This window comes from Chiloscyllium punctatum, chromosome 9 (genome assembly GCF_047496795.1).
Source record: "Chiloscyllium punctatum isolate Juve2018m chromosome 9, sChiPun1.3, whole genome shotgun sequence".
NCBI classification, from domain to species: domain Eukaryota; kingdom Metazoa; phylum Chordata; class Chondrichthyes; order Orectolobiformes; family Hemiscylliidae; genus Chiloscyllium; species Chiloscyllium punctatum.
The window spans coordinates 125,276,220-125,302,567 of NC_092747.1; the positions used below are offsets into that span (position 1 = coordinate 125,276,220).

At 46.4% G+C, this 26,348-nt stretch overlaps 2 protein-coding genes across 6 annotated transcripts in view; one reads left to right on the forward strand and one right to left on the reverse strand.

Annotated features, from left to right (window-relative positions):
- LOC140481653 (protein diaphanous homolog 3-like) overlaps positions 1-25,346 on the reverse strand; it is a 604,739-nt gene extending 579,393 nt beyond the window's left edge. The window contains exon 1 of the mRNA XM_072578185.1: positions 25,328-25,346. The gene's annotated coding sequence lies outside the window, so the exon portion shown is untranslated. The remainder of the gene's footprint in view (positions 1-25,327) is intronic.
- A 100-nt stretch (positions 25,347-25,446) lies between these two features.
- Positions 25,447-26,348, forward strand: part of tdrd3 (tudor domain containing 3) — a 135,564-nt gene continuing 134,662 nt past the window's right edge. For 3 of the 5 annotated variants that reach the window (XM_072578188.1, XM_072578191.1, XM_072578192.1), the window contains exon 1: positions 25,490-25,687. In XM_072578188.1, coding sequence (XP_072434289.1) covers positions 25,644-25,687 — 44 coding nt within the window. In that variant the 5' untranslated portion in view covers positions 25,490-25,643. Of the gene's footprint in view, positions 25,688-26,348 lie in introns of all 5 variants that reach the window. The other 2 variants (XM_072578190.1, XM_072578189.1) reach the window with 2 other exon arrangements.

A 26,348-nucleotide genomic window follows, 5' to 3' on the forward strand; every position in this document is an offset into this window, starting at 1 on the left:
TGGGAGATCCCCTGAGGTGATGAGGCTGTGTACGATCCGGGAGGGGATGGGCTGTGAGGTCACGGTCAAGGGGCAGTAGGAGGAGGTAATGTTTGGTGTCATAACCCGTGTTGAATTAGTTGATCCAGGAGCAGAGGGGGATAAAGGTAAGGCCTTTGCTGAGAACTGATCGTTCACCCGCAGTGAGGGGGAGGTCTGGGGGGATGGTGAAATCAAGGCACGACTGGCAGCTAGGACCTGGTATAGGGCTGGAGCTGGGAGTGGAGGTGGAGACTGTAACTGGAGTGGAAATGGTAGGAGAGAGATTGAGGGTGACATCATTTATGGAAATGATGCTCACCCCAGGCGTTAGGGTGGCAGAGGTGGTGACTGTGGGATCCGCGGGGGCAGAAGTGGTGTAATGTGTGTCATAGGAAATTATCTTGGAGGTGTTCAGATGAGTGGTGTCAGTGGGGGTGGATGTGGCGGCAGCTGCAACAACGGGGGCAGAAGAGATGTTCTGGTTAGGTCTCGCGTTGGTGTCGGGGGCGTTGGATCTTGCAGTGATCACGGCAGTGGCAGATCTAGTAGCGATCGGTGGCCACCCCAACAGTCTCCACATACATCGCATCATCCTCCGCCATTTCCGTCACCTATGAATGGACCCCAGCACCAGAGATATATTTCCCTCCTCACACCATCCACTTTCTGTAAAGACCATTCCCATCCGTGACTGTCTTGTCAGGTCCACCCAACCACCCCCCCCCCCCACCCCCCCCACCCCTCACTGCCTTCCGCCCCAAAAAACCCACCCTCCCCTCCCGGCACCTTCCCTGCCACCACAGGAATCACAAAACCTGCACCTACACCTCCCCCCACACCTCCGTCCAAGGAGCCTTCCACATCCATCGGGGTTTTACCTGCACTTTCATACATGTCATTTACAGTATCTGTTGCTCCCAATGCGGTCTCCTCTACATTGGCGAGACAGAATGCCTACTTGCAGAGTGCTTCAGAGAACATCTCCAGGACACCCGCATCAACCACCCTACTGCCTTGTGGCCGAGCACTTCAACTCCCCATCCCATTCTACTAAGGACATGCAGGTCCTGGGCCTCCTCCATCACCACATCCCAACCACCCAACGCCTGGAGGAAGAATGCTTCATCTTCTGCCTTGGGACCCTCCAACCACATGGCATCAATGTGGAGTTTATCAGTTCCTCATTTCCCCTCTCCCCCCCACCTTACCCCAATTCCAACCTTCCAACTCAGCACTGCCCTCATGAACTGTCCATTTTCCTTCCCACCTATCCACTCCACCCTCCTCTCCAACCTATCACCATTATCCCCACATCCATCTACCTATCGCACTCTCAGCTACCTTCCCCCCAGCCCCCACCCCTCACATTTATCTCTCCACCCCTTCAGCTCACAAGCCTCATTCCTGGTGAAGGGCTTTTGCCTGAAATGTCAATGTTCCTGCTCCTCGAATGCTGCCTGACCTGTTGTGCTTTTCTACACCCTCGACTCTGACTATTATTACAGTCAACCTGCTAGAAAGAGAAGGCTGTACATCTGAAACTCATTCCCATTACTAAGAAAAATCAATCTGAATAGTTGAATGCTGGAAATTTATAAGTAAAGCATTGATTATGTCAATTGGCTTAATATTATTAAGCTGTGGTGTATTTTTGAATTTTGAACATTACTCATAAATTGTTCTCAAATAAAATCCAATTAATGACAAAATATTTTGGTATATTTAAATAGCTTCTGTTCTAATGTTTAATTAGACTGAGAATCACTACATATACATTTCAAACTACTTCAGTTCTTTCTGCTAATTCATGTTTAATCTGAATATATTAATTGTGCTATCAGAGCTGTTGAATAAAGCAGTCTTAAACAGTAAAACTGAATAATTTCATTTTAACTATGTCAGTAGGTAATTGCATACACTTTATTCCATACTGTGCGATATTCCATGTTCGTTGTTTTGGATGACTTAATACAATTTAAGGATGTTGTCTGGATTGGAAGGATTGAGCTCTATGGAAAGGCTGAATAAGCTGAGGCTTTTTTCCCTGAAGCATCGGAGGCTTAGGGGTGACCTCATAGAGGTTTATAAAATCATGAGGGATGTGGATAGGGTGAAGAGCCAAAGTCTTTTTTCCTAGAGTGGGAGAGTCCGAAACTAGAGGACATAGGTCTAGGGTGAGGGGGCGACCTGATGGGCAACCTTTTCATGCAGAGGATGGTGCATGTATGGAGTGAGATGCCAGAAGAGTTGGTGGAGGTGGGTACAATTACAATATTTAAAAGGCATCTGGAAAGGTACATAAATAGGAATGGTTTGGTGAGATATGGGCCAAATGCTGCCAAATGGTACTAGATCAGTTTTGGATATCTGGTTGACATGGATGAGTTATTCTGACTCTACAACTTTATTAAGATGATGCAAAAATATGCTAATGTAGGCATTTCATAAACCCAGACTGTGAACAATAAATTTCAGTCCAGTTTTCCAAGTATTGAGAACGCAAGGGTATAAGATATAGAAGCAGAGTTAGGCCAACTAATTGCTCTGCCACTTGGTCATAGCTGATATATTGTTCAGAGAATCCCTTCAGTGTGGAAGCAGGCCATTCGGCCCAAATCCACACCGACCCAAAAGAGCATCCCACCCTAACCCATTCCCCTCATTTGCCTTGACTAATGCACCTAACCTGCACATCCCTGAACACTGGGCAATTTAGCATTGCCAATTCACTTAACCTGCACATCTTTGGAGTGTGGGTGGAAACCCACATAGACATGGGGAGAATGTGCAAACTCCACACAGACAGTAACTTGAGGCTGGAATTGAACCCAGGTCCTTGGCATTTTGAGGCAGCAGTGCTAACCACTGAGCCATCATGCTGCCCCTGTTCAACCCCATTCTCCTGGCTTCTCCCCGTAATCTTTGATCTCCTTACGAATTAAGAACCTATCTATCTCTGTCTTAAATACTCTGTGACTTGGCTTCCACAGCCTTCTGTGGCAATGAATTCCACAGATTGACCATCTACTGGCTGAAGAAATTCCTCTTCATCTCTGTTCTAAAGGATCATACCTTCATTCTGAAGCTGTACTCTCAGTTCTAGTTTCTCCTACTCGTGGAAACATTGTGAGGGTAGCACGGTGGCTCAGTGGTTAGCATGACTGCCTCACAATGCCAGAGACTCAGGTTTGATTCCAGCCTTGGGCAACTGTCTGTGTGGAGTTTGCACATTTTCTCCGTGTCTGTGTGGGTTTCCTCCAGGTGCCCTGGTTTCCTCCTACAATCCAAAGATGTGCAGGCCAGGTGAATTGGCCATGCTAAATTACCCAAAATGTTAGGTGCATTACTCAGGGGTAAATATAGGATGGGGGAATGGGTCTGGTTGGGTTACTCTTCAGAGGGTTGGTGTGGAGTTGTTGGGCCAAAGAGCCTGTTTCCACATTGTAGGGAATCTAATTTAATCTTCAATCCACTCTATCTAGGCCTCTCAGTAATCTGTAAATTTCAATCCCCTGTCATCCTTCTAATCTCCATTGAGTACAGAACCAGAGTCAACAACTGCTCCTCGTATGATAAGCCCTTCATCCCAAGGATCATTCTTGTAAACCTCTTCTGGGTCCTCTCCAAGGCCACCAAATCCTTCCTTCGATAGAGGACCCAAAACTGTTAACAATATTCCAAATGCAGTCTGACCAGAACTTTATAAAGCCTCACCAATACATAGAGTCATAGAGGTGTACAGCATGGAAACAGACCCTTCGGTCCAACCCATCCATGCCGACCAGATCTATCCTAACCCAATTTAGTCCACCTGCCAGCACCTGGCCCATATCCTTCCAAACCCTTCCTACTCATATACCCATCTAAATGCCTCGCAAAATGTTGCAATTGTACCAGCCTCCACCACTTCCAATGGCGGCTCATTCCATACCCGTACCACCCTCTGTGTGAAAACGTTGCCCCTTAGGTCTCTTTTATATCTTTCCCCTCTCACCCTAAACATATGCCCTCTAGTTCTGCACCCTCGGACCCCAGGGAAAAGACTTTGCCTATTTACCCTATCCATGCCCCTCATGATTTTGTAAACCTCTATAAGGTCACCCCTGTGCCTCCGACGCTCCAGGGAAAACAGCCCCAGCCTGTTCAGCCTCTCCCTATAGCTCAAATCCTCCAACCCTGGCAACATCCTTGTAAATCTTTTTTGAACCCTTTCAAATTTCACAACATCTTTCCGACAGGAAGGAGACCAGAATTGCACGCAATATTCCAACAGTGGTCTAACCAATGTCCTGTACAGATGCAACATAACCTCCCAACTCCTGTACTCAGTACTCTGACCAATAAAATAAAGCATACCAAATGCCTTCTTCACTATCCTATCTACCTGCAACTCTACTTTCAAGGAGCTATGAACCTGCACTCCAAGATCTCTTTGTTCAGCAACACTCCCTAGGACCTTACCATTAAGTGTATAAGTCCTGCTAAGATTTGCTTTCCCAAAATGCGGCACCTAGCATTTATCTGAATTAAACTCCATCTGCCACTTCTCAGCCCATTGGCCCATCTGGTCAAGATCCTGTTTTAATGTGAGGTAACCCTCTTCGCTGTCCACGACACCTCCAATTTTGGTGTCATCTGCAAACTTACTAACTGTACCTCTTATGCTTGCATCCAAATCATTTATGTAAATGACAAAAAGTAGAGGACCCAGCACCAATCCTTGTGGCACTCCACTGGTCACAGGCCTCCAGTCTGAAAAGCAACCGTCCACCACCACCCTCTGTCTTCGACCTTTGAGCCAGTTCTGTATCCAAATAGCTAGTTCTCCCTGTATTCCATGAGATCTAACCTTGCTAATCAGTCTCTCAAGGGGACCCTTGTCGAACACCTTACTGAAGTCCATATAGATCACACCTGCAGCTCTGCTCTTGTTTTCTATCTCTGTCAAAATCAGCATGAGCATTGCATTTGCCTACTAAATTGCCAACTGAACCTACATGTTAACCTTCGGAGTATGCTGAACTGGGACTAATAAGATTCATTGTGCTTCTCAGCTAACTTGCCCCCAATGCCATGCCCCTCCCAATTATCCTCAGCCCGTCCCCGGCCCACAAGCCTCATTCCTGATGAAGGGCTTATGGCCAAAACGCCAATTCTCATACTCCATGGATACTGCCTGACCTGCTGTGCTTTTCCAACACCACACTCTCTACACTCTTAATTACCTAGAATTATCTTGCCATTATCTCTCTGCTTACATATTCTGTGCCTGTATGCTTCCCTGCACTTCACCTGACAAAGGAGCAATGCTCCATGAGCTTGTGATTTTAAATAAACCCGTTGCACTATAACCTGGTGTCACGTGATTTCTGACTAACTTTTGTGAACAAAATTTTCATGTGTGTCTGATTTACTTGCACACTTACTGGGACTTGTTTTACACTAATAATGAGACATTGGTTTATTATCATTGAAACACAAGATATATACATGCAGTTCTATGAAATCTGTCTTTCTCCCTAATCTCCCTATTTATTAACCTTACTGTTCTTAAAGCACTGTGGTTTAAAATCTGCTTTTGAAGTACAAGATGATACTACAGCAAACTTTATTTTAACTGGCACTCTTGCTAAACAGTCAAAACCTACATACGTGAATTACTGCAAGTGTACTGCATTATTGTGAAATCCAAAATGTGCAAGTAGTCACTTGAGGGTGTGAGTGAGAAGGCTCTTTGCTGGTAAGTTTTATTTATTGAAATGTTGCAGTATAAGTTAAGGGATTTATGCTGCAAATAGAGTATAGCGGTGATGTGTATACCCCCTGTATTACATTTTTATTACTTAGTGTATGTTTTTATGTTTGTTATGTGGACTTCTTGATCAACCAGAATATTTGATCAACCAGTACATAGAACATAGAACATAACATAGTCCAGGCCCTTCGGCCCTCAATGTTGTGCTGTCCTTTTATCCTATTTCTAAGATTAGACGAACCTACATACCCTTCATTGTACTTCCATCCATATTCCTATCCAAGAGTCGCTTAAATGTCCCTAATAAATCTGACTCTACTACCACTGCTGGCAGTGCATTCCGCGCACCCTCCACTCTCTGAGTAAAGAACCTACCTCTGACATCTCCCATAAATGGCGGCATGGTGGCACAGTGGTTAGCACTGCTGCCTCACAGCGTCAGAGACCTGGGTTCAATTCCCGCCTCAGGCAACTGTCTGTGTGGAGTTTGCACATTCTCCCTGTGTTTGCGTGGATTTCTTCCGGGTACTCCAGTTTCCTCCTACAGTCCAAAAATGTGCAGGTTAGGTGAATTGGCCATGCTAAATTACCTGTAGTGTTAGTTGTAGGGGAATGGGTCTGGATGGGTTGCTCTTCGGAGGGTCGGTGTGACTTGTTGGGCCAAAGGGCCTGTTTCCATACTGTAAGTAATCTAATCTAAACCTTCCTCCAATCACTTTAAAATTATGCCCCTTTCTGATAGACATTTCCGCCAAGGGAAAAAGTCTCTGGCTATCCAATCGATTTATGCCTCTCTACATCTTGTACACCTCTCTCAAGTCACCTCTCATCCTTCTTCGCTCCAATGAGAAAAGCCCTAGCTCCCTCAACCTTTCTTAAAACATGCACACCAGTCCAGGCAGCATCCTGGTAAACCTCCTCTGCACCCTCTCAAAAGCTTCCACATCATTCCTAATGAAGCGACCAGAACTGAACACAATATTCCAGGTGTGGTCTAATCAGGACTGTATAGAGCTGCACCATAACCTTGTGGTTCTTAAACTCAATCCCCCTACAAATGAAAGCCAACACATCATATGCCTTCATAACAACCCTATCAACCTGGGTGGCAACTTTGAGGGATCTATGGACATGGACTCCAAGATCCCTCCGTTCCTCTACACTGCCAAGATTCCTGCCTTTAACCCTGTATTTTGCATTCAAATTCGACCTTTCAAAGTGAAGGACTTCACACTTTGCCAGGTTGAACTCCATCTGCCACTTATCAGCCCACTCTGCCAATGTCTCATTGCAACCAAAACAGTCCTCCACAACCTTCATGTCATTGGCAAACTCACAAGCCTACTCTTCCACTTCCTCATCCAAGTCATGTATAACAATCACAAAGAGCAGATCCCTGCGGAACACCACTGGTCACTGAGCTCCAGGCTGAATACTTTCCATATGCCATCATCCTCTGTCTTCTATTGGCCAGCCAATTCTGTATCCAGACAGACAGACAGTTTCCGTGTGTCTCATGCCTCCTTACTTTCTGAATTAGCCTGCCACGGGGAACCTTGTCAAACACCTTGCTAAAATCCATGTACACCGCATCCACTGATCTACCTTCAGCAATGTGTTTTGTCACATCCTCAAAGAATTCAATAAGGATTGTGAGGCAGGACCAGCCCCTCACAAAGCCATGCTGACTATCTCTAATCAAACTATGGTTTTCCAAGTAATAATAAATCCTGTCTCTCAGAATCTTCTCCAATACTTTGCTCACCAATGACATAAGACGGACTGGTCTGTAATTCCCAGGATTATCCCTATTCCCTTTCCTGAACAAGGAAATAAAATTTGCTATCCTCCGATCATCTTGCACTACTCCAGTGGACAGTGAGGATGCAAAGATCATCGCCAAAGGTGCAGCAATCTTTTCCCTTGCTTCCTGTAGTTACCTATGGTTTATTCTGTCTGGCCCAGGGTTTATGTTTTTCAAAATTTCAACATTAACCTCGCATATCCGTCTGTTTCAAGCTGTCGTCAGAAACGTCAAAGTCCCTTTCAGTAGTGAATAGACAGTAGACAATAGACAATAGGTGCTGGAGTAGGCCATTCTGCCCTTTGAGCCAGCACCACCATTCATTATGATCATGGCTGATTATCCTCAATCAGTATCCTGTTCCTGCCTTATCCCCATAACCCTTGATTCCACTATCCTTGAGAGCTCTATCCAACTCTTTCTTGAAAGTATCCAGAGACTTGGCCTCCACTGCCTTCTGGGGCAGAGCATTCCACACACTCACCACTCTCTGGGTGAAAAAGTTTCTCCTCAACTCTGTTCTAAGTGGCCTACCCCTTATTTTTAAACTGTGTCCTCTGTTTCAGGACACACCCATCAGCGGAAACATGCTTCCTGCCTCCAGAGTGTCCAATCCTTTAATAACCTTATACGTCTCAATCAGATCTCCTCTCAGTCTTCTAAACTGAAACGTATACAAGCCCAGTCGCTCCCATCTTTCAGCGTAAGGTAGTCCCGCCATTCCGGGAATTGACCTCGTGAACCTACACTGCACTCCCTCAATAGCCAGAATGTCTTTCCTCAAATTTGGAGACCAAAACTGCATACAATATTCCAGGTGCGGTCTCACCCGGGCCCTGAACAGCTGCAGAAGGATCTCTTTGCTTCTATACTCAATTCCTCTTGTTATGAAGGCCAGCATGCTGTTAGCTTTCTTCACTGCCTGCTGTACCTGCATGCTTGCTTTCATTGACTGATGTATACTGAAGCAAAGTATTCATTAAGGACTTCCGCTACTTCTTCGGTCTCCAGCCTCAAGTTCCCTCCTCTATCCCTGATCGGTCCTACCTTCATTCTGGCCATCCTCTTGTCCTTCACGTAAGGGAGAGTTTTCTTAATCCTACTCGCTAAAGCTTTCTTGTGCCCCCTTCTCACTCTCCTAAATCCATTCTTCAGCTCCTTTGTGGCTACCTGGTAACTCCCTGAAGCCCTGTCAGATCCTTCTTTCTCTTGACTCGTGTGGGCTTCCTTCTTCCTCTTGATTTGGAGATGCCAGTGTTGGACTGGGATGTACAAAGTTAAAAATCACACAACACCAGATTACAGTCCAACAGGTTTATTTGGAAGCTTTCGGAGTGACGCTCCTTCCTCAGGTGATTGTGGAGGGCTCAATTCTAACACACAGAATTTATAGCAAAAATTTACAGTGTGATGTAACTGAAATTATACATTGAAAAATTGATTGTCTGTTAAGCCTTTCATCTGTTAGAACACAGTGGACTTCGGGACAGGCAGCAGAGAAATGTGGCCGAGCAGAGGCTGATAGCTAAGTTCGGTCCCCATAGGGAGGGCCTCAACTGGGACCTTGGGTTCATGTCACATTACAGGTGATCACTATTGCACTATACACACACACAGATACTCCTATATACACACAGTCTCACACACACACAGGCACTCCTATGCACACATACACGCGGACACACATACACACAGATGTGCACACACGACACCCACACACACCCTTACAGACACACACACTCCCACACTCACACATGCACCACCTCACAGACTTAAGACACTCTGCATTCACTACACACACACACATACATTTTCTCACACTCACAACCCCCAACCCAGATAGACACACACACACAGACAGACAAACGCCCACATGCACACATATATTTTGTGGGGTGAATTTGGACTTCCAGAGTTACATTGCACTTTGCTCAAAAACTGCATGCATTCATGTGGAACTCTGAGCTCAAAAACTGCATTAATTCATGTAAAACTCCGTTATCTCACTCTTTAGATTAGAATCAATCTAAACATCATGTCATAGACAGAGAACACAGGGGGCTTACACCTTCAACATATTGTCTAGCTATCACCATTGTCAACAGCTAACCTGAGAATGCAGCTTTTTTTAAAAAAGGTTTTGTGATTTACACATGAAAGAAGTGAAACTATCACTGTATTCCAACAGATGAAAGGCTTAAGAGACAATCAATTTTTCAATGTATAATTTCAGTTACATCACACTGTAAACTTTTGCTATAAATTCTGTGTTAGGATTGAGCCCTCCACTACCACCCAATGAAGGAGCGTCGCTCCGAAAGCTAGTGTGCTTCCAATTAAACCTGTTGGATTATAACCTGGTGTTGTATGATTTTTAACCTACTTCCTCTTGGGTTCAATTCTGGTCCCATAGGTACCAGTTAATAAAAGCTTTGCTGTACCTCAGTTACAGCAGTCCAAAGGTGCCTGCTTCTTGCTCTGACATTGTCTCTAGTGCCATCTCCTCTGATTCGAGTGGCCCCTTTAAATAGAGTTCTCCAGGTCAACCCCAAGGACAAAGGCTTACTATTGTTTACTGTTTCGGCATGGTAACTGACATGTAGAATCTTCCTATGTAGCTACAGTAGTTTGATGCAGCTATGTAATTAGCATAATTCAGTTACTGCATGTTAATGAGTTCTGTCTGTGGGAAAGGTATTACAAAGGTCAGTATTGGATATTATAATTTCCCTTGGCAAAAGTGAGGACTAGATTACAGTGGTGCTGGAAAAGCACAGCAGGTCAGGCAGCATCCAAGGAGCAGGAAAATCAACATTTTGGGCAAAAGCCCTTCGACAAGAATGAGTTCATTCCTGATGAAGGGCTTTTGCCTGAAACGTCGACTCTCTTGCTCCTTGGATGTTGCCTAACCTGTGCTTTTCCAGCACCACCCTCTCTCGATTATAATTTCCCTATTGATTGAACCGATCCTAGGAGCCAGACTGTCTCAAAACTCATTCTACCAAAGCTCCAAACTATTGTTCCATCCGAAACCTTGTAGCATTGACTCATCAACAACTAATCAATATCATCAATCAAGGTTAATGACTTGCATATCTGTCTGACCCTGATCTAACAATTAATTCTGCAAGCTTCCTGGCTTACTATCTTGGTTCCCTTCTCAGGCATGCTGAGCTGGCCAGTTTTCCCAATGTGCCATTCAGTTGGCCAGTGTTGTTTTGGAGTCCCAAAAGAGCTGTTAATTTATTTAAAAGGAACATTCCATTACCTACACTTGCCGATTATCTCCTCAAACAATTGTAACAGATTCGTCAGGTATGATCTCCCTTTGACGAAGCTGTGGTAATTCAGCCCTATCCTGCCTTGCTCTCTGCAATTTCATCCTTAATAATGGAATCTAATATCTTTGCAAAAACTCAGGTCAGGCTTACCAGCTGATACTTTCCTGTCTTCTGAGTCCCTTCCTTCCTAGTCATTAGATTAGCTATGTTCCAGTCGTATGTGATCCTCCCTGCCCTCAGTGATTCCTGAAATATCACCATCACCTCCTCCTCCACAATCTCCTCATCTATCTCTTTCAGAAACCTGGGCTGTGGTCCATCCGTTCTGGGTGGTTTACCAGCTCATGCATATTTTATATATCCTTACATTGCCTGTTAGAAAAAGGTGGAAAAGACTTACGTAAAGTTCCTTAAATCACTTCAATTATCAGATAAATTTCAGATTCAATGGAATTTACTTGATTGTTTCAAATTTATTGGAGTTTTTGTGAAAATGAGTCTGTTATACATACATTCTCATTTGTAATGGTTGTGATTGTGTTGCTCACTCCCAAAACCTGTCCTCGAAAATTGACTCACTCTGTATGATCAAATGCTCTGAACTGGTCTCAGCAACGAGTACTTATGATTTTCATACATGTATACTTTCAATTTTTCTGAAGGCAGACAGAAGGAACTCTGAGGTGAGGTCAGACAAAGTTGGTGATTTTTCAAAGTAATGATAAAATAATTAATCACAAACAATTCATTCAATCCAATTTTCATTTTTCCATCATAAGTTACTCGTGAATAGATTATAGTTTAGGAGAGATTTGGAGTAGAAATGAGGTTTAGTGGACCTTGAGGATGAAATGTCATTGTTTTAATCAATATAAATCTGTCTATGCACATAATGCAGTTTAAATGATTTTGTGCTAAAATGCATCTTTTAAAATTTGCTTTGTAGTAGTGACAGTGAGTTGCATATTTCCCAAGTCCAAGAATTTGGAAAGCATTGTGGATTGCATCCTGCAATTGTGTATAAGAATGTCAAGCACCAGGTAGCTTGTTAGTTAAGAATGAAATTGAATCTATGGTACTGAATGACATAGGGTCAGATGATGTGGAGTCTGTGTGGGTAGAGATGAGGAACCACAAAGGCAAAAAAACCATAATGAGAGTAATGTATAGACCTCCCGAAGTGGTCAGGACCAGGGGCGCAAGATGTACCAGGAGATAGATAGGGCATCTCAGAAAGGAAAGGTCATGGTGGTCATGGGGGACTTCAATATGCAAATGCACTGGGTGAATAGTATTGCTGGTGGATCCAAAGAAAGGGAATTCGTGGAATGCTTACAAAGTTGGCTTTTTGGAATAGCTTGCGATGGAGCCCACAAGGGAGCAGGCTATTCTGGACTTCATACTATGTAATGAGCCAGACTTTATAATAGGTCTTAAAATAAAGGAACACTTAGGAGGCAGCGATCATAATATGGTATGGTTCAGTCTACAGTTTGAAAGAGAGAAGGCAAAATTGGATGTAGATTAGATTACTTACAGTGTGGAAACAGGCCCTTCGGCCCAACAAGTCCACACCGCCCCGCCGAAGCGTAACCCACCCATACCCCTACATCTACATTTACCCTTACCTAACACTATGGGCAATTTAGCATGGCCAATTCACCTGACCTGCACATCTTTGGACTGTGGGAGGAAACCGGAGCACCCGGAGGAAACCCACGCAGACACGGGGAGAATGTGCAAACTCCACACAGCCAGTTGCCTGAGGCGGGAATTGAACCCGGGTCTCAGGCGCTGTGAGGCAGCAGTGCTAACCACTGTGCCACCGTGCCGCCCATGTAATGGTGTTAAAGTTAAATAAAGGTAATTACAGGGGCATGAGAGAGAAACTGGTGAAAACTGGTGGAAGCAGAGCCTAGTGGGGAAGACAATAGAGAAACAATGGCAGGAGTTTCTGGGTGTAATTGAGGACACAGGTTCATCCCAAAGAAGAGAAAGATTATCCGGGGATGGGGGTGTGTGGTGGAATTATACAGCCATGACTGACAAAGGAAGTCAGGAAATGTATCACAGAAAAAGAGAGAGCCTAAGGAGAGGATCAAATAGATTGCAGATTGTGTAACTTTTGAGCAAAATTGTATGTATCTGCAAATATAATTCTGCAAATGCAAATTCACCCCATAGACTTACGTGTGCATGCATGAGAGAGAGTGTGAGTGTGTGCATTTGAGTGTGAGTACAAGTAAGAGAGTGTGTGTTTGTGTGTGTGTGTGCATGCTTGGTAAAGTGTGTGTGTGATGGAGTATAAGCCTGTGAGATGGTGTGTGCGTGTGTGTGAGTGGTGTATGTATGTGTGTATGAGAAAGTGTGTGTATATAAGAGGATCTGCATGAGTGTGTGAGAATGTAAGCGTGTGTGTGAGAGAGAATGTACAGTGTAGTGAGGTCACCTGTAGTATGACATGAACCCAAGGTCCCAGCTGAGGCCATCCTCATGGGCTCTGAACTTGGTTATCAGCCTCTGCTCAGCCACTCTGCGTTGATGCGTAACACAAAGTCCGCCTTGAAGGATGGTTACCTGAAGATCCGAGGCCAAAAGTCCCTGACTGCTGAAGTGTTCCCTGACTGGGAGAAGCTGGCCGGCAGATAAGTAGATAAGTAGAGAGTTCCCTTGGATAGGGAGATGTTTGAAGAGAAGAAAAGAAACATATAACCAACAGGTACCTTCAGCCCCGTGTGTTCCTCGAGAAGGAATATGCTGTGTCTACCAACCCCCTCAAGGTTTTCAGGGAGAGCTGGGCACTGCAAGGTTGTGGAGTGTTTTATTTCCCCCTTTGACTTTATTTTAATTTAATCCCTGCCCTCCCTTCACTTTTTTGATCACTTGGCATTGCCCTTTGTTGAGAAGGGCACTGCCTGTCACTGACCACTCAGGTGTTTTGTTTCTTCCTGGTGGTGGAATATGAATAAGGATTTACACACTCATTGTTCCTCACTGTGTCCAACACCTGCACACACATGACATGGGTGCTGGGAAATAAAAATATATAAACAAGGGATTCAGAGTCTTCTGATTTGAGGGACTGACTCCAAAAAAAAAGAAAAAAATATAACCAGGAGATACATGCGGGGCTGGGGATCCCTAAGGAAGGTGTCTACCAACACCCTTGAGATTTTCAGGGAGAAGTGGGCACTGCGGGGCATGCTGTGTTTTATTTTCTGCTCCGATTCTATTTTTATTTAATCCCTGCCCCTCACTTTCACTTTTTTGATCATTCAGCATTGCCCTTTGTTGAGGAGGGCACTGCTCGTCACTGGACAAGTATTAGTGTAGGGTAAAACAAAAGAAAAAAAAGGAAAAAGTGTAACCAGGAGGTGTCACTGTGGCTTAGTTGGTTAAACCGCCCATCACATAAACAGAAGATGCTTTGTTCAAATCGCAGTGGTGCCTGTCCTTTATATTGACAGCTTATTGTTTAAACTTCTTGCAAATGCCATGTTGTTGATCGAGCATGTTGAAGGAAACAACTATAACCAGGAGGTAACGCTGGTCAGGCGAAAGCATTAGTCAGTGCGCGGGGTGCTGAAAGGCCAACAGCCCACCTGTAGGAAAGCAGGTCGAGGGTGGTTTGGTTGGTATGTGGGGTGACTGGGAGCTGGGAGGCTAATGACCGGGCCGGAGGAAAGCAGGCATGTGAGGATCAGACAGTATGCAGGATAGGCAGAGACCTGAAGACTGACAACCTAGTCATAGGAAAGTGGCCTGGATGGTCTAGTCAGTACGCGGGGTGACTGGGAGCTGGGTGGTTGACAACTGTCCGGAGGAAAGCGTGTCTGGGAAGGGTTGGTCTGTACGCAGGGCGGCCAAAGACTGGAAGGCTAATGACTGTCCTGCAGGAAGGCTAGCAAAGGAGGGTCTGATCAGTATATGATGAGGACCAGTGTCAGGTTCCCGGTGACAGGAGTGTGGCAGAGAAAGTTGAGTTGTGTAATCAGTGGTTTTTTTATTGATGAATATAGTTGTTGGCTATATTGTGTTTTGTAGTCTGCTTTCCTTTGTGACTGAGTGTAGGCGATGTGCTAACCGTTTGCATTTGTATATTGTGGGCTTCAGCCTGCTGTAAACTTTGCCCTCAGGGGCTGAAATGGACTTTTTTCTGGATTTCTGTCATTGTGGTACCTTAAAGAGCACCGTGACTTGTGTGAAAGTTCTGTGTGTGTTTTATGTAGTGCTGTTGTTTTGTGAAATTTTGGATACCTTATGGTTGTGTCCCTAATTCTCTTGTGTATTGTTATTGTTGTATTGTATAGAAATAACCTGGACATACCCCGTTTCTTTGTAGTTTTTTTGACTGTTAATTCTTAGTCAATTTGTGGAATGTTGAACAAAAATAACCAGGAGGTTTAGAATCTCCGAAGTTCAGGGATCTGATTCTGAGCTGGCTGGCAATAGCCAGTGTATGCTGTATAAGTAAATAAAGAGTGACCTCATGATGGGATATTGACCCTTGTGCATTTATTTCATCTTTGGTGAATACAGATGCAAAGTACTCAGTTAAACCCTCTGTCTTCCAATTCCACACACACTGTCACTTTGGTCCCTAATGGATCCCACTCTTACCCTGATTATTCTGTTGCCCTAAATATATTTACAACATGCCTTTGGATTTTCCATAATATTGCCTGCCATGTTGTCTTTTTGCACCCCTAACTTTTAGTTAAAATAATATCCTGCACTTTATTTACTCCTCTCGAGCATCTACTGTTTTGAGCTCTCAATATCTGTCATAAGCGCATTTCTTTTCCTGACTCAATCTTTATGTCCCATGACATCCAGGGTTCTCTGGATTTTTTAATCTCATGCTGTCTTTATGGAAACATGCTGGCCCTGCACTCTCACTATTACCCTTCTGAATAACTTCCACATGTCTAATGTGGATTTTCCAGCAAGTAGCTGTTCCCACACTACTTCTCCATATCCTGGCTTGCTGTGTTCTTCCAGCCTCCTGCTTGTCTACCCATACCACCTTGGCCAGATCTTTTCTTAACAAATTAAAATTTATTTTTCCTCAATTCCATTTCTTAATTTCTGGTCCTTAACCATAATTACCTTAAATTTATTGAATGATGGTCACTGTCAACAAGATGCTCCCCAACACATCTACTATATACCCAGCTTTGGTTCCTAAAATTTGGCATCTCCCCGTATGATGTCAAACTTTCTACGTACTGTCTGAAGAAAAGTTCTTTGTGTCACACTTTAAGAATTTTGCCCCTTTAAGCCCTTCACACTTTGTCTGTACTATTTATTTTTGGGAAGTTGAAATCCCCTACCATTACTATCCTGTTATTTTTATCTTTCTTGGAGATTTGCCAGCATCTGTCTTTATAGCTAAAACTTATGTTAATGGGGGAAGGGGGAATGAAACAACAATCTTACAGAGATGAATCTGACAAATAAGGTTCTAAGGTTTTCATACACAATATTTGGAATGAACCAAACAATTCCATCATTCTTAACATTTAAGTCCATCATCTGGTCCTTCTGCCGAGGTACATCGAGGTTAAACAAATAAAAAACTAGAGATGCTGGAATCCAAGGTAAACAAGCAGGAGACTGGAAGAACACAGCAAGCCAGGCAGCATCAGGAAGTGGAGAAGTGTAACCCTTCTCCAGGACTGGGGTGGGTGTAAGGGGAGCTGCAGATAAAGGGGGTGTGGAGAGCAGGGTGGTGAGGTGGGGACAGGTAAACACAGGTAGAGGGTACAACCTGGTTTGTCGATGGGGGGAATGTATCACATCTGCATGCTCCTGCCCCACTGAACTCATCTTGTCCTGTCTCTACTCCATCCTCTTCCACATGGTTCAGGCACTTCCCACCTACATCGCGACATCAACGACACCCTCCACCTCTTCAGCAACTTCCAGTTCCCCGGCCCCCAGCACTTTATCTTCACTATGGATGTGCAGTCTTTATACACATCCATAAACCACAAGGATGGCCCTCAGGCGCTCAGCTTATTCCTCTCCCGCAGACCCAATCAGACCCCCTCCACCAATACTCTCCTCCGCCTCGTCGAAGTCCTCACCTTTAATAACTTTTCCTTTAACTCCTCCTGTTTCCTCCAAATAAGGGGTGTGGCCATTGGCACTCAGATGGGCCCCAGTTTTGCCTGCCTCTTTGTTGACTATGTCAAACAGTCCCTCCTCAGTACCTACACAGGCACTGTGTCCCAAATCTTCTGCTGTTACATTGATGACTGCATCGATGCAGGGTCCTGCACCCAGGCTGAATTGGAGCAGTTCATTGACTTCACCCACAACTTCCACCCCGCCCTCAAATTCACTTGGCTCATCTCGGACACCTCCCTCCCCTTTCTTGATCTCTCCATTTCCATCTCCAGTGACAGTTTCCAGACGGACATTTACTATAAACCCACAGACTCTCACAACTGCACCTCCTCTCACCAATATCCTGTAAGAATGCCATCCTGTTCTCCTAATTCCTCTGCCTCCACCTCATCTGCTCAGATGAGGAGACATTCTACTCTCAAGCATCCCAGATTTACACCTATTTCGAACAACGTGCGTTTCCTCCCTCTGTCATCAGGCAGCCCTCCATCGAACCACCTCCATTCCCCATTCCACTGCTCTCCCCCACCCAAATGCAATAAAGACAGGGTTCCCCTTGTCCTCACCTACTACCCCACCAGTCTCCACATCCAACACATCATCCTTAAACAGTTCCACCAACTCCAACTAGATCCCAACACCAAGAACATCTGCCCCTCCCCACCTCTCTCTGCCTTTTGCAAGGACAATTCCCTTTGACAGTCCTTGGTTTGCACCATTCTCCCCACCAACCCCCTCGAAACAGTCATGGCAGCGCAGGTGGTGGAATGTTCCTCCTGCAGGATGTTTGAGGTAGGGGTGACCACCGATACTCCTGCCGACTTCGTCTGCAGGAAATGCAGTCAGATCCTGCTCCTCACCGAACGAGTTAGGGAACTGGAACTGGAGTTGGATGAACTGAGGATTATTCGAGAGGCTGAGAGGGTGATTGACAGAAGCTACAGGGACATAGTTACGCCGGAGAACAGAGGTAGCTGGGTAACAGTTAGAGGTGGGAAGGGGAAGAAGCAGGCAGTGCAGGGTTCCCCTGTGGTCGTTCCCCTAAAAAATAAGTTTACAGCTTTGGAAACTGTTGGGGGGGGACAGCCTTGCAGGTGTAAGCTGCAGTGAAGGGGTCTGTGGCTCTGAGACTCAGAAGGGAAAGGCAGAGAGGAGGAGAGCGCTGGTTATAGGAGACTCTCTAGTTAGAGGGACGGACAGGTGGTTCTGTGGACATGGGCGAGACTCTTGGATGGTTTGTTGCCTCCCGAGTGCGAGGGTCCGAGACGTCTCAGACCGTGTCTTCAGAATCCTTAAGGGGGAGGGTGTGCAGCCAGAAGTCGTGGTACACATTGGCACCAACGACATAGCTAGGAAGAGGGGTGGGGAGGTCATTCAAGAGCTCAAGGAGTTAGGCTGGAAGCTAAAAGCTAGGACAGACAGAGTCATCATCTCTGGGTTTTTGCCGGTGCCACGTGACAGTGGGGCAAAGAATAGGGAGAGAGTGCAGTTGAACACGTGGCTGCAAGGATGGTGTAGGAGGGAGGGCTTCAGATATTTAGACAATTGGACTGCATTCTGGGGAAGGTGGGACCTGTACAAACAGGACGGGTTGCACCTGAACCAGAAGGGCACCAATATCCTGGGGGGTAGGTTTGCTAGCACTCTTCGGGGGGGTTTAAACTAATTTGGCAGGGGGATGGGATCCGGACTTGTAGTCCAGCAAGTAAGCTAGCTGTGTGTCAGGATGTCCAAGACTGTAGGGAGGCTGTGGAGAAGGTAGCACTGACAGGGACTACTTGCGGACACGGAGATGGGCTCAAGTGCGTATACTTCAACGCAAGGAGTATCAGAAATAAGGTGGGTGAACTTAAGGCGTGGATCGGTACCTGGGACTACGATGTTGTGGCCATCACGGAAACATGGATAGATGAGGGACAGGAATGGCTGTTGGAGGTTCCTGGTTACAGATCTTTCAGTAAGATTAGGGAGGGTGGTAAAAAAGGAGGGCGGGTGGCATTGCTGATTAGAAATGGTATAACGGCTGCAGAAAGGAAGTTTGAGGGGGATCTGCCTCTGGAGGTAGTATGGGCTGAAGTCAGAAATAGGAAAGGTGCAGTCACCTTGTTGGGTGTTTACTATAGGCCCCCCAATAGCAGCAGAGATGTGGAGAAACAGATTGGGAAACAGATTTTGGAAAGGTGCAGAAGCACAGGGTCGTAGTCATGGGCGACTTCAACTTCCCAAATATTGATTGGAAGCTCTTTAGATCAAGTAGATTGGATGGGGCAGTGTTTGTGCAGTGTGTCCAGGAAGCTTTTCTAACGCAGTATGTAGATTGTCCAACCAGAGGGGAGGCCATATTGGATTTGGTGCTCGGTAATGAACCGGGACAAGTGGTGGGCTTGTTAGTGGGTGAACATTTTGGTGATGGTGACCACAATTCTGTGACTTTCACCTTGGTTATGGAGAGAGATAGGTGCACACAACAAGGTAGATTTTACAATTGGGGGAAGGGAAATTACGATGTTGTAAGACAGGATTTGAGGAGCATACGTTGGGAGCATAGGCTGTCAGGGAAGGATGTGATGGAAATGTGGAACTTTTTCAAGGAGCAGATACGACGTGTCCTTGATATGTATGTACCTATCAGGCAGGAAAGAAATGGTCGTGTGAGGGAGCCTTGGTTGACGAGGGAGGTTGAATATCTAGTAAAGAGGAAGAAGGAGCCTTACATAAGGTTGAGGAAACAGGGTTCAGACAGAGCAGTGGAGGGATACAGGATAGCCAGAAGGGACCTGAAGAAAGGGATTAGGAGAGCTAAGAGAGGGCATGAAAAATCCTTGGCGGATAGGATCAAGGATAACCCCAAGGCATTTTATGCGTATGTGAGAAACCTGAGAATGACGAGAACGAGGGTAGGTCCGATCAAGGACAGTAGTGGGAGACTGTGTATTGAGTCGGAAGAGATAGGAGAGGTCTTGAACAAGTACTTCTCTTCAGTATTTACGAACGAGAGGGACCGTATTGTTGAAGAGGAGAGTGTGAAACGGACTGTTAAGCTAGAAGCGATACTTGTTAGGAAGGAAGATGTGTCGGACATTTTGAACAACTTGAGGATAGACAAGTCCCCCGGGCCTGACGGGATATATCCTAGGATTATGTGGGAAGCAAGAGAGAAAATTGCAGTACCATTGGCAATGATCTTCTCGTCTTCACTGGCAACGGGGTTGGTACCAGGGGACTGGAGAGTAGCGAATGTTGTGCCCCTGTTCAAAAAAGGGAATAGGGATAACCCCGGGAATTACAGGCCAGTTAGTCTAACTTCTGTGGTAGGCAAAGTAATGGAAAGGGTACTGAGGGATAGGATTTATGAGTATCTGGAAAGACACTGCTTGATTAGGGACAGCCAGCACAAATTTGTGAAGGGTCGGTCTTGCCTTACAAGTCTTATTGAATTCTTCGAGGAGGTGACCAAGCATGTGGATGAGGGTAGAGCAGTGGATGTAGTGTACATGAATTTTAGTAAGGCATTTGATAAGGTTCCCCATGGTAGGCTTATGCGGAAAGTCAGGAGGCATGGGATAGAGGGAAATTTGGCCAATTGGATAGAAAACTGGCTGACCGGTCGAAGTCAGAGAGTGGTAGAGATGGTAAATATTCAGCCTGGAGCCCAGTTACAAGTGGAGTTCCGCAGGGATCAGTTCTGGGTCCTCTGCTGTTTGTAATTTTTATTAATGACTTGGAAGAGGGAGTCGAAGGGTGGGTCAGTAAATTTGCAGATGATACGAAGATTGGTGGAGTTGTGGATAGTGAGGAGGGCTGTTGTCGGCTGCAAAGGGACTTAGATATGGTGCAGAGCTGGGCTGAGGAGTGGCAGATGGAGTTCAACCCTGCCAAGTGTGAGGTTGTCCATTTTGGAAGGACAAATAAGAATGCGGAATACAGGGTTAATGGTAGGGTTCTTAGTCAGGTGGAGGAACAGAGGGATCTTGGGGTCTATGTACATAGATCTTTGAAAGTTGCCACTCAGGTGGATAGAGTTTGTAAGAAGGCCTATGGAGTATTATCGTTCATTAGCAGAGGGATTGAATTCAAGAGTCGTGAAGTGATGTTGGAGCTGTACAGGACTTTGGTTAGGCCACAGTTGGAGTACTGTGTGCAGTTCTGGTCGCCTCACTTTAGGAAAGATGTGGAAGCTTTGGAGAGGGTGCAGAGGAGATTTACCAGGATGTTGCCTGGAATGGAGAATAGGTCGTATGAGAATAGGTTGAGAGTTCTCGGCCTTTTCTCGTTGGAACGGCAAAGGATCAGGGGTGACTTGATAGAGGTTTATAAGATGATCAGAGGAATAGATAGAGTAGACAGTCAGAAACTTTTTCCCCGGGTACAACAGAGTGTTACAAGGGGACATAAATTTAAGGTGAAGGGTGGAAGGTATAGGGGAGATGTCAGGGGTGGGTTCTTTACCCAGAGAGTGGTGGGGGCATGGAATGCGCTGCCCGTGGGAGTGGTAGAGTCAGAATCATTGGCGACCTTTAAACGGCATTTGGATGGGTACATGGATGGGTGCTTAATCTAAGTTAGAAGTTCGGCACAACATCGTGGGCCGAAGGGCCTGTTCTGTGCTGTATTGTTCTATGTTCTATGTTCTATGAAACCCCAGGTACCTTCTCTTGCAACTGGAAAAGATGCAAAACCTTCTGGTACACCATGTTCCTCACCTCCATCCGGGGTCCCAAAGAGTCCTTCCAGGTAGACAGGTGTTCACCTTCCTCTCCTCCAACTTAGTTCATTGTAAAAGGTGCTCCTGATATGGTCTTCTCTACATTGGGAAGACCAAATGAAGGGAACGTTTTGCTGAGCATCTCAACTGGCCCACAGGGACCGACCTGACCTCCCAGTCACCGCCCATTTTAAATCCCCTTCCCACTCCCTTTCCAACATGACCATCCTTGACCTCCTCACCCTGAACAACTTCTCTTTCCAATCCTCCCACTTCCTGCAAACCAAAGGAATAGCCATGGGCACCCTCATGGGCCCCAGCTATGCCTGCCTCTTTGTTGGATATGTGGAACAGTCCATCTTCCGCAGCTACACTGGCACCGACCCCCACCTTTTCCTCCGCTACATCGATGACTGTATCGGCGCTGCCTCGTGCTCCCACGAGGAGGTTGAACAGTTCATCCACTTTACCAACACCTTCCACCCTGACCTCAAGTTCACCTGGACCATCTCAGACTCCTCCCTCCCCTTCCTAGACCTTTCCATTTCCATCTCGGGTGACCGAATCGACACGGACATTTACTATAAACCGACCGACTCCCACAGCTACTTAGACTACACCTCCTCCCACCCTGCCCCCTGTAAAAATGCCATCCCATATTCCCAATTCCTTCGTCTCCGCCGCATCTGCTCCCAGGAGGACCAGTTCCAATATCGTACCACCCAGATGGCCTCCTTCTTCAAAGACCGCAATTTCCCCCCAGACGTGGTTGACGATGCCCTCCACCGCATCTCCTCCACTTCCTGCTCCTCCGCACTTGAGCCCCACCCCTCCAACTGCCACCAGGACAGAACCCCACTGGTCCTCACCTACCACCCCACCAACCTCCATGTACAGCGTATCATCCGCCGTCATTTCCGCCACCTCCAAACGGACCCCACCACCAGGGATATATTTCCCTCCCCTCCCCTATCAGCGTTCCGAAAAGACCACTCCCTCCGTGACTCCCTCGTCAGGTCCACACACCTCACCAACCCAACCTCTACTCCCGGCACCTTCCCCTGCAACCGCAAGAAATGCAAAACTAGCGCCCACACCTCCCCCCTCACTTCCCTCCAAGGCCCCACGGGATCCTTCCATATCCGCCACAAATTCATCTGCACCTCCACACACATCATTTACTGCATCCGCTGCACCCGAGGTGGCCTCCTCTATATTGGGGAGACAGGCTGCCTACTTGCGGAACGTTTCAGAGAACACCTCTGGGACACCCGGACCAACCAACCCAACCACTCCGTGGCTCAACACTTCAACTCCCCCTCCCACTCCACAAAGGACATGCAGGTCCTTGGACTCCTCCATCGCCAGACCATAGTAACACGACGGTTGGAGGAAGAGTGCCTCATCTTCCGCCTAGGAACCCTCCAACCACAAGGGATGAACTCAGATTTCTCCAGTTTCCTCATTTCCCCTCCCCCCACCTTGTCTCAGTCAAATCCCTCGAACTCAGCACCGCCTTCCTAACCTGCAATCTTCTTCCTGACCTCACGCCCCCAACCCCACTCCGGCCTATCACCCTCACCTTGACCTCCTTCCACCTATCGCATTTCCAATGCCCCTCCCCCAAGTCCCTCCTCCCTACTTTTTATCTTAGCCTGCTGCACACACTTTCGTCATTCCTGAAGAAGGGCTTATTCCCGAAACGTCAATTTTCCTGCTCCTTGGATGCTGCCTGACCTGCTGCGCTTTTCCAGCAACACATTTTCAGCTCCTCCACTGCCACAACATATCAGACTGCAAATTGGAGAAACAACACCCCATCTTCCACCTAGGCAGCCTACAGCCCTGAGGACTCATCATTGAGTTCTCTACTGTCAAACAACCTACCTTCCCATCACCTGACTCCCTTCTCAGCCGTTCCCCCTCCCTTCCATTTCTCTTATTGACCCTTCTTTCAAGCCACCAACCGAATTCATTCCTCTCATTGATCAAACAAGCCATACTGTCTTTGCCTATCCCCAATTTACCACCTTGCCCCCACACCCCCTTCATCTGCAGCTTTTGTTCCACCCAGCCCCAGTCCTGAAGAAGGGTTACACCCGAAATGGTGACTTCTCCACCTATTGATGCTGCCTGGCTTGAAGTGTAACGAGGGTCCAGTGAGTTCTTGACCAAATAGGTGGATGAGGGTAAAGCTATTGAGTGTTGTATATGGATTTCAGTAAGGCATTTGATAAGATTCCCCATGGTAGGCTATTGCACAAAATATGGAGGCATAGGATAGAGGGCAACCTGGCAGTTTGGATCAGAAATTGGCTAGCTGAAAGAAGACAAAGGATGGTGGTTGAGGGGAAATGTTCATCCTGTAGTTCAGTTACTAGTGGTGTACCGCAGGAATCTGTTTTGGGACCACTGCTGTTTGTCATTTTTATAAACGACTTAGATGAGGGCGTAGAAGGATGGATTAGTAAATTTGCGGATGACGCTAAGATCAGTACAGTTGTAGATACTGCTGAAGGACGTTGTAGGTTACAGAGGGACATAGATAAGCTGCAAACCTGGGCTGAGTGGTGGCAAATGGAGTTTAATGCGGAAAAGTGTGAGGTGATTCACTTTGGAAGGAGTAACAGGAATGCAGTGCTGGGCAAACGGTAGGATTCTCGGTAATGTAGATGAGCAAAAAGATCTCGGTGTCCATGTACATAGATCCCTGAAAGTTGCCACCCAGGTTGATAAGGTTGCTAACAAGGCGTATGGTGTGTTAGCTTTTATTAGTAGAGGGATTGAGTTTTGGAACCATGAGGTCATGCTGCAGCTGTACAAAACTCTGATGTGGCCGCTTTTGAAAGGGTTCCGTGGAGATTTAAAAGGATGTTGCCTGGTATGGAGGGAAGGTCTTACGACGAAAGGTTGAGGGACTTGAGGCTGTTTTCGTTTGAGAGAAGAAGGTTGAGAGGTAAAATTGAGACATGTAAGATAATCGGGGGTCAGATCGGGTGGACAGTGAGAGCCTTTTTCCTCGGATGGCAATGGCTGCCACAAGGGGACATAGCTTTAAATTGAGGGACGAGAGATGAAGAACAGATGTCAGAGGTAGTTTCTTTACCTAGACAGTAGTAGTGGCATGGAATGCACTGCCTGCAACAGTTGTAGACATGCCAACATTACGGCCATTTAAATGGTCATTGGATAGGCAAAGGGACGGGAATGGAATAGTGTAGGTTAGATGGGCTTCAGATTGGTTTAACAGATCGGCGCAACATGAAAGCGTGTGCTGCGCTGGAATGTTGTGTGTTCTCTGCTTTACCCCTCGTTGCCTCAAATTGAATGTAAATAGCTCGCGTATGAGTAGAAAAAGTTTTTTTGCCACAGCAGGGAAGTCCTGAGGAATGTCAAATACTGTACCAGTGATTTCTCAGTAAAGATTGTACAGACTGATTTAGTACCTTTGTAAGTAGTTACATATATTTTAATGTATAAATTAGCATTTTGAAATGCATGTGCCGGCACTGTCCAAGGATAAAGGAACATAAATAGATGCTTTCATTTCCGAATTGACCTGAACATGCTGATCCAGCTGCTGACTTGTTGTAACAATCTAACTCCGCCTCTCAGCTCGGATCACTCACCCCAGTTTATGAACGGCGGCTGGAGACCGGGTTTCCCGGACGCCGATTGGTTAGCCGGGCTGTCAGTCAGCGCACGCGACGTGGCCGTTGGCACTGCGTGTTGTGACGGCGGCCGCGTGGAGGCGGGAGCTGCCAGCAGGAGCTGGTGGAAGTGGCCGCGCTCAGGCCCCCCCCACCCCCGGAGCGTGCGGCGGCCGCTCTCTTACTATGAGGTTCACCTTCCTCTCGCTGGGGAGAGCTGTCGTCGTGACTCGCAGCTCGGTTTGCTTTCGTGCGTCGGCCGCGCCGTGTTCGCTTGGAGGGTGCCCGCGTGAAGATGGCGGACCCGGACCCGGGCCTGGCTCTGGCCCAGGAAGGCTGGTGAGTGAAGCTTGAGGGCGAACAGCCGGGAGGCCTGATTGGGGACAGGGGGGGGGAGACAGCTGGACAGGGGCGGCCTGGGGCTGCCAGGGGCTCAGGCTGTCACGCCTGGAGACTCCGCTGTCAGTGCATTGAAGTTACAACTACCTCTACCAACTTGGCTGCCATTGGGTATGCTAGGCCTCATCCCAAATCTGTTAATGTGGGTTTGTGCTCGTCTTTTATGCTCCCTTAGATTTAAAATGAATATTTTGTAATATCGCTGGCTACTATGGGTTGGGTAACCATCAACTTGGCTGAAAGGTGACACTGTGCTCAAATTGTGAGCTGAAGGACTCGATTTTCTGTTTCTAGGAGGTGTATTTGGTAAAATTTTAAGGCAAAATTTTATTTGGCCACATTTATGCCATCACTAAGACTGCCTATCTCCACTTCTAGTATATTGCATTACTTCACTCGTCTCGACAGATAAACTCCTGAAGTTCTTATTTGCACCTTCATTTCTTTTTCAACTATTCCAATGTACTAGGGTTGGCCTTCCATATATTCTAGGAGAAAGTGAAGACTGCAAATGCTGGAGATCAGAGTCAAAATGTGTGGTGCTGGTAAAGCGCAGCAGGTCTTCAGGAAGGCTTATGCTCAGAGCGTCAACCCTCCTGGT